Below are 7,647 nucleotides of genomic sequence, written 5' to 3' on the forward strand. Positions count from 1 at the left end.
TGCAGCCATCATTGTTGTTTGGCGGGTCCGGGCTGGGGATTCGAACCCGCCACCTTAGGTGTACGCGGCCGGCGCCTTAGCCGGTTGGGTATGCTGGGACCACAGGCGCCCGCCACAGCGCCCGGCCATTTTTTGGTTGCAGCCGTCATTGTTGTTTGGTGGGTCCGGGCTAGGGATTCGAACCCGCCACCTTAGGTGTACGCGGCTGGCGCCTTAGCCGGTTGAGCTATAGGCGCCGAGCCTTAATATGGGTTTTTAAGACAGGTTCAGAGAATCACTGGGAAGGACTGGAGGAAGATGGGAACACATGTGATTAAAGGGCATCTACATGAAGGCCACAGCTTAACACACATGCAAACACAGGCATAGGACAAGTTGAACGTGATGATTCAGTCTGCTAATGTCTGCATGAGAACAGAGTGAGATCAGGCTTAATGTGTCAGCCACGCCGGCCTTAACTGACAGGCTGAAGAGTCTAGGGTCACGGATGGAAGCCAGTGTACTGCGCAACTAGGGCTGGTGGGTGTTATATTTTTGGTAGGTTCATTTAGAATTCATTGTGTAGAATGTAGTGGAATTTTTCTTCAAGCATCTTCCTTATAGGGTATTGTCATTTCCTAAAAATCTGAAATCACATAGGACTCACCTCTTGGAACAAGGTAAGCCTGCTGGTCGGGGTCCCTTGTCCTCGCCCCATGTCGGCTCTGCATTTCCATCAAGGACTGCCTACTGGGATGAAAAGCAACACTATATGTGATGTTCTACAACCCTGAAACATGACAACATCAGGCAGACAGTCTACAGGAGTACGAGAGAAACAGAGTCAAACTATAATGCCAAAACCAAGTTCATAAAAACCAGAACTTGAAACAATTTGAGTTTTAAATACTAGTGGCACTGGATACTATGTAGTACAAGTAAATAATTAAGATTTTAAAAAAATTAGGAAATAACCAAACTTGCGTTGATAGGGACTAGATTAGGAAAAAGTGGTAATTTCCTTTTTTTTTTGAGATAGAGTCTAATTATGTTGCCCTCGGTAGAGTACTGTGGCATCACAGCTCACAGCAACCTCAAACTCTTGGGCTCAAGTGATTCTCTTGCCTCAGCCTCCCAAGTAGCTGGGACCACAGGCGCCCACCACAACGCCCAGCCATTTTTTGTTGTAGTTATCATTGTTGGTTAGCTGGCCTGGGTCGGGTTCAAACCTGTCACCTTCAGTATATGTGGCTGGCACTGTAACCACTGTGCTACGGGCGCCGAGCCTTTTTTTTTTTTTCAGTTTTTGGCCAGGGCCGGGTTTGAACCTGCCACCTCCAGTATATGGGGCTGTGCTCTACTCCTTTGAGCCACTGGCGCCACCCATATTTTTTTTTTATTAAGTCATAAACACATAGATCACGTATACCTTAATGCCTTTATGGGATACAATGTGCTGATTTTATACAATTTTTCCTTATAGGGTATTGTCATTTCCTAAAAATCTGAAATCACACAGGACTCACCTCTTGGAACAAGGTAAGCCTGCTGGTATACAAATTTTATACAATTTGGAATGCTTACATCTAACTAGTTAATATAGCCTTCACCTCATTTACTTAATTATTGTGTTAAGACATTTATACTCTATAAAAGTAGTATATTTCTTTTTTTTCCTTTTATTAAGTCATATATACATAGATCATGAATACATTTATGCCTTTGTGAGATTCAATGTGTTGATTATTTGTACAAATTGGAGTGCTTACATCCAACTAATTAACATAGCTTTCATTTCATTTACTTAATCATAGTGTTAAGACATTTGTGTTCTATACTTGAGAGATCTGACTTGTACCCTTGCAACATGCTCCATAGGTGTGGTCCCACCATTAACCCTCCCTCTATCAAATTACCCCCTTCCCTTCCCATCCCCCAAAGTGGTATATTTCTGATTCAAGACAGTACACAGCAGCTAAGTATAATGAACTAAATCTGCATTTATCAACACTGACAGTTCAAAATCACACTGTTATGTTAAGCAAGTTGTAGAAAAATACCCATAGTGATTGTTTTGTAACTTAAACACAGAGAAATCAATATTCCCTTGTTTTAAGACAGTTATTTTCGTTATGAAAATAATTTTATGGTTGGGGGCACCACAACATGAGGAACTGTGGGGGTCACGGCATTAGAAAGGTTGAGAACCACTGTTTTAAGACATTACAAAGAGGTGTGTGTACATATGTAAAAATATGAAATAGATGGGAGGCCCCCCACCGCATTCCTCGTGGCACAGGTAAGGGAAGGGAGGAACAAAAGAAAATTCAACTTTATCTATAATTTCCTTTTTTAAAAAAATACTTGAAGCAAATAAAAGAAATGTTAGCAACTGTTAGTTCAGGGCAGGGTGCTTACTGATGTGTGTTATTGTATCTCTGTATTTTTTTAGGATTCAAAGCTTTCTCAAAAGGAATTTTTAAAAATCAAGAGTAATTTTTGGCAGTATTTAAAAAGCATATTAGAAAATTTTAAGTGTTATGAATACTTCATTCATGATGATAGCAAGATAGGTCATCAGGACACATAATGTTGGGTTTTCCCAGCTTATCTAAAAGCAAATAACTTGATTGGCTTCCCATAAGTCTCTGTCCAGCTTTGTGGTAAGCAAAACCAGGGAACACAATCGAGTGGAGTGTGTGTGAAGCAAGCCTTGTTTCCTAGTGCGAGTCCTGTAGCTCACGCTAGGAAGCGCTCAGGCCCCTCTGCTGCAGCCCATGCTGACATGTGCTCTAAGTCTTCCTCGCTCACTCTCTACCCTACCTGTCGCTGTCTTCAAATGCATCATTCTCTTTCAGTAGAATTGCCAGCTGCAAGGCCAGCTGTTCTTTTTCTTCATGAATCTTCTCCCTTGCTGCTCTTTCAGCATGAAAATCAGAACAGTAGACTTCCATCTGTTAGAGGAAAAAAGACACAGAAGTTACTATGTAGATGAATGTGGTTTCTCTGCAGCTCTCTACCCTTTGAGAGGTAACAAGGTAGAGCTCCATCCTCGGATAGGCTTGTAAATCACAGACACATATTCTTGCTGGAAACCACTGTAATGACCCCAATTCCCAGTGACAGTCCAATGGTGGACACAAAAGTTGTGTGTTCATTTGTGCTGTAAACAGTTCAACCCCGCAGGAGGGTGACCAGAGCTATAACATGTATTTCATGTTTCCAGACAGCTAGAAAAGAGGATGTTGAACATTAACACCATAAAGAAACGATAAAGATTTGAGGTGATGGACATGTTAACTACCCTGATTTGGTCACCATACACTGTACCCATGTATTGAAGCATCACACTGTACCCTCATAAACATGTACAATAGGTGTCAATTATAAACAAAATTTTAAAAAAGCAAAGAATCCAAAAAAATTATCAAGTAAAAACAAAACACTTAATAGTAAATTGCATGAATCGAGCATTGTTCTATAGCAGTTTTTAACTTTCTATGCTTAGACAGTATGGCACCAGAGCAGAGATACCCAAGTAGATGAATGGGTGGTATAGAGTCCAGACACAGACCTGTACATCCCTGGCCACAATACTGATGAAGAGGGCAGCAGAGCATTTAATAAAACATGGTGAACAGTCAACTGGATATTCATATAGGCAAAAATAAAAATCTTTACTTCTACCTCACGCAACATAAAAATGCCAATTTCAGATGGTTTGTACATGTTAACGTAAAAGGTAAAAACAAAATTTTAAGAAGGCAATACAGGAGAATATATTCATTGGCCTGGGGTGAATGTTTCTTCATTAGGACACCAAAAGTACTAATCATAAATGAAAAGACTGATAAATTGACTAAAAAAAAAGTTCTTAAAATTAAGAACTTTTGTTCCTCAAAAACCTTTATGAGAATAGAAAGGCAAAAATAGGCTTGGCACCTGTAGCACAGTGGTTACGGCGCCAGCCACATACACTGAGGATGGCAGGTTCGAACCCAGCTCGGCCCTGCTAAACAATAATGATATCTGCAACAAAAAATAGCTGAGTGTTGTGGCGGGTGCCTGTAGGCAAGAGAATCACTTAAGCTCTAGAGTTGGAGGTTGCTGTGAGCTGTGATGCCACGGCACTCTACCCAGGGCAGTATAGTGAGACTCCATCTCAAAAAAAAAAAAAAAAAAGCAAAATAACTGACAAGAGTCGTATGTGGAGTATTTACAGAACACATAAATAAAATCAAGAAAAAGCCAGGCAAACCAAAAGAAAAATGGGCCCTTCACAAAGAGAATATTTAGAGGGCCAATAAACACGTGAAAAAGTGCTTAGCCCCATTAGTCATCAGTGAAGGGTGAGTGAAATGGGAGACCACTGCACACCTACCAGAGTGGTTAAATGTAAAACAGCAAATACTACAGGTATTGGTAAGATGTACAACACTGGAAACTGTTGATAAGAGTGAAAATCGGTCCAACCACTTTGGAAAACTGGCATTACCTTTAAAAGTGAGTAACATGCTTAGCCTATGAACCAGCAATTCCACTCCTAGGTGTGTCCCCAGCAGAAATGAGTGTACATGCAAACAGAGGGACGTCACAGGACATCACTGCATTAGTCATAAGGCCACCAACTGGAAATAACCCAACTTCCGACCCACTATAGAGTAGATCAATAAAATTCATTGAGCATATGCACTTAAACATTTGGTGCACTTTCCATGTTTCAATATAGAAGTTTTAAAACATTCATTGGTGGAAAAAAATAAAAAACATATTTTGAACACCATCACTTTCTTATTAGAGAACACGGTCAGGGCTGGCCTTGCTTAGCCTGGGTTTCGGATGTGTCTCACCTGGGCTCTGAGGACACTCATGGTTTCCAGGTCCTCCTCCTGCTTGGCTATGGTCTGCTTCATGTCATCCATCTGAAGCTGTTTGGAAGCCAGGGCCTTCTCTGCCAGCTCCAGTTTTTCATTCAGTTCCCGCAACACTGCCTTATCCACTTTTTCTGACTGAAAAAGACATGTTTATTCCAGGAATGGTTTTGAAATAATTTTTTTTTTTTTTTTTTGAGACGGAGCCTCAAGCTATCCCCCTGGGTAGAGTGCCATGGCATCACGCTCACAGCAACCTCCAACTCCTGGGCTCAAGCGAGTCTCCTGCCTCAGCCTCCCAAGTAGCTGGGACCACAGGCGCCCGCCACAGCGCCTGGCCATTTTTTTTTTTGGTTGCAGCCATCATTGTTGCCTGGTGGGCCCGGGCTGGGGATTCAAACCCACCACCTTAGGTGCTTGAGCCACAGGCGCCGAGCCAGGTTTTGAAATAATTCAGCCTAACACTAGATAAAGGTTTATTATTTATTTATTTACTTTTAGAGACAGAGTCTCACTTTATTGCCCTCAGTAGAGTTCTGTGGCATCACAGCTAACAGCAACTTCCAACTCCTGGGCTTAGGTGATTCTCTTGTCTCAGCCTCCAGAGTGGCTAGAACCACAGGCGCCTGCCACAATGCCCGGTTATTTTTTTGTTGCAGTTTGGCTGGGGCCAGGTTCAAACCTGCCACCCTCGGTATAGGGGGCCAGTGTCCTACTCACTGAGCCACAGGTGCCGTCCCAAAGGTTTATTTTTTAATTGTCAGTTCTAAACTAGTCTATTAATTAGCAAGGCTAACTTATCAAAAAGTTGTATTCATCTAATTTATGGCTTGAAAATAATAATTTCCTCATGTAAAACAGGAATGTAAATAAAAAGGTAATGTTAACATCAGAGAAATAATAACAACTCCCAACTGAAGAGACTGTGACTCACTGATACTGTTATTTTTCCCACAAGTTACTTTTCTTTTTTTTTTTTTAGAGACAGAGTCTCACTCTGTTGCCCTCAGTAGAGTTCTTTGGCATCACAGCTCACAGTGACCTCCAGCTCTTGGGCTTAGGCGATTCTCTTGCCTCAGCCTCCCTAGTAGCTGGGACTACAGGCACCCGCCACCACACCTAGCTATTTTTTGTTGCAGTTTGGCCAAGGCCAGGTTTGAACCCTCTACCCTGGGTATATGGGGCCGGCACCCCATTCACTGAGCCACAGGTGCCGCCCCACAAGTTACTTTTCCTTTGTAAAGTCAATGGAAAAGAAGAAATATATTTAAAATCTACTAGGTTCCAGAGAGGAAAACTATTCCATTAAAAAATAAATGAAAAAATGAATATATCTGTAAGGATAAAATTTCAAAGACCTTAGCTAATTCAAAGCTGCCATCCATACTGAGAATCTGTAGATAATCACATTATGTTGAGCATTTTTTACTTATTTAAATTGCACACAGCAATTGGGATGGGAGGGGTCCCAAGTTCACTGTCACCAGGCAAGCTGGCCATGGATAGTTCCATGTAGCAGATGCCCCCTTCAGCCCTCAGGAGCCCATGGTCTTAGCTCTCCTACAAACTCACCCTTAAAAATATTTTAACAATATTAAAAGTTTGCTCCCTGACTGTAAGATATTAGGGCCATCTTCATTCACAAGAAAGGACATTTTGGGTTCATGCAACTATTTTATATATAAAATATTCAACAGTTTCTATTCATTGCTAGGCTGTGGACATAATTTTTGTCTATGATTACCTCTTTCTTTGTTAGTTCCTCAATTACTTTCAGTGCATTATGATGTTCTTGAAGAAGTTTGTTGTGTGTCAACTGTAGAGTGGCTAATTTCGACCTAGTAAAAAACATTGAAAAGTGGACTCTTGTGGAAAATATCATAGAAACTTATAATCTTACCTCCCAGCCTTTTTCTGAACACTCAAGTGGCAAAATCTCCATGCCTACCCTTATTATCCCACCACTGGCTAGCATTTCTTTTTTTTTTTTTTTTTTTTGGCATTTTTTGGCCGGGGCTGGGTCTGAACCCACCACCTCTGGCATATGGGGCCAGCGTCTACTCCTTTGAGCCACAGGTGCCACCCCTGGCTAGCATTTCTTATCTTAAAGGAAATAATCTTTTCCAAAGAACCAAGACAGAATGCAAATAATTTTGTAATAATAAAACTTTTACATTTTATTCCCTCTGAAAAGTCTCCCAGTATTCTTTCAAGTAAGCAAAAAATCAATGTTCAGAATTTATACTCAAACTCTCATTCCAATCTCTATTTAAAAAGCGAGCCCATCTCCTCTGGCAAGTTGCCATTCCATCCCAGCACACTTACTTTTCTTCTTCTGTTTTAGCTTGTTCCATTTTTATTTCTGATCGCATGCTTTCCACTTGTAGCTCCAGCTTCTTGTTATTATACACAAGCTCTTGCTTTTCATTCAGCTCTGATGGGGTTGCAGAATTTTTCCTTTCAAGAGCCTGACACCTAAGAAAGATCAAGACTTCATGGGTAAACAATGCTTCATCAGGTGTTGTCTCAGTGGCTTTTAAACAAATCCAAAAATGATGGAAAATACAAAGAATTTTGGGGGGGGCAGGATTTATGAATGCAAAATAAAATATTTCACTCTTCTTCTTTATTAGACATGGTCGTATTCCTGAGCTCTGAAGTCTATAAACACAGAGTACATATCTAAGATCACATGAGGTATTGTCCTGCCAGAAAAATTGTTTCAAGTAGTTTACAAATACATTTTAGTTGTTTAAACACAGATCAAAGTAGTAACTGGCGGCTCGGCGCCTATAGC

General features: G+C 41.0%; 1 protein-coding gene across 4 annotated transcripts in view; it reads right to left on the reverse strand.

Moving 5' to 3' along the window:
• Positions 1-7,647, reverse strand: part of OPTN (optineurin) — a 41,252-nt gene that overhangs the window by 5,940 nt on the left and 27,665 nt on the right. For 3 of the 4 annotated variants that reach the window (XM_023511372.1, XM_023511373.1, XM_012803342.2), the window contains exons 9-13: positions 7,176-7,325; positions 6,595-6,688; positions 4,830-4,988; positions 2,803-2,933; positions 647-729 (exon numbers count right to left, since the gene is read on the reverse strand). In XM_023511372.1, coding sequence (XP_023367140.1) covers positions 647-729; positions 2,803-2,933; positions 4,830-4,988; positions 6,595-6,688; positions 7,176-7,325 — 617 coding nt within the window. The remainder of the gene's footprint in view (positions 1-646; positions 730-2,802; positions 2,934-4,829; positions 4,989-6,594; positions 6,689-7,175; positions 7,326-7,647) is intronic. The other variant, XM_023511374.1, reaches the window with a different exon arrangement.

This window comes from Otolemur garnettii, unplaced genomic scaffold (assembly GCF_000181295.1).
Source record: "Otolemur garnettii isolate 467f Iridium unplaced genomic scaffold, OtoGar3 scaffold00019, whole genome shotgun sequence".
NCBI lineage: Eukaryota > Metazoa > Chordata > Mammalia > Primates > Galagidae > Otolemur > Otolemur garnettii.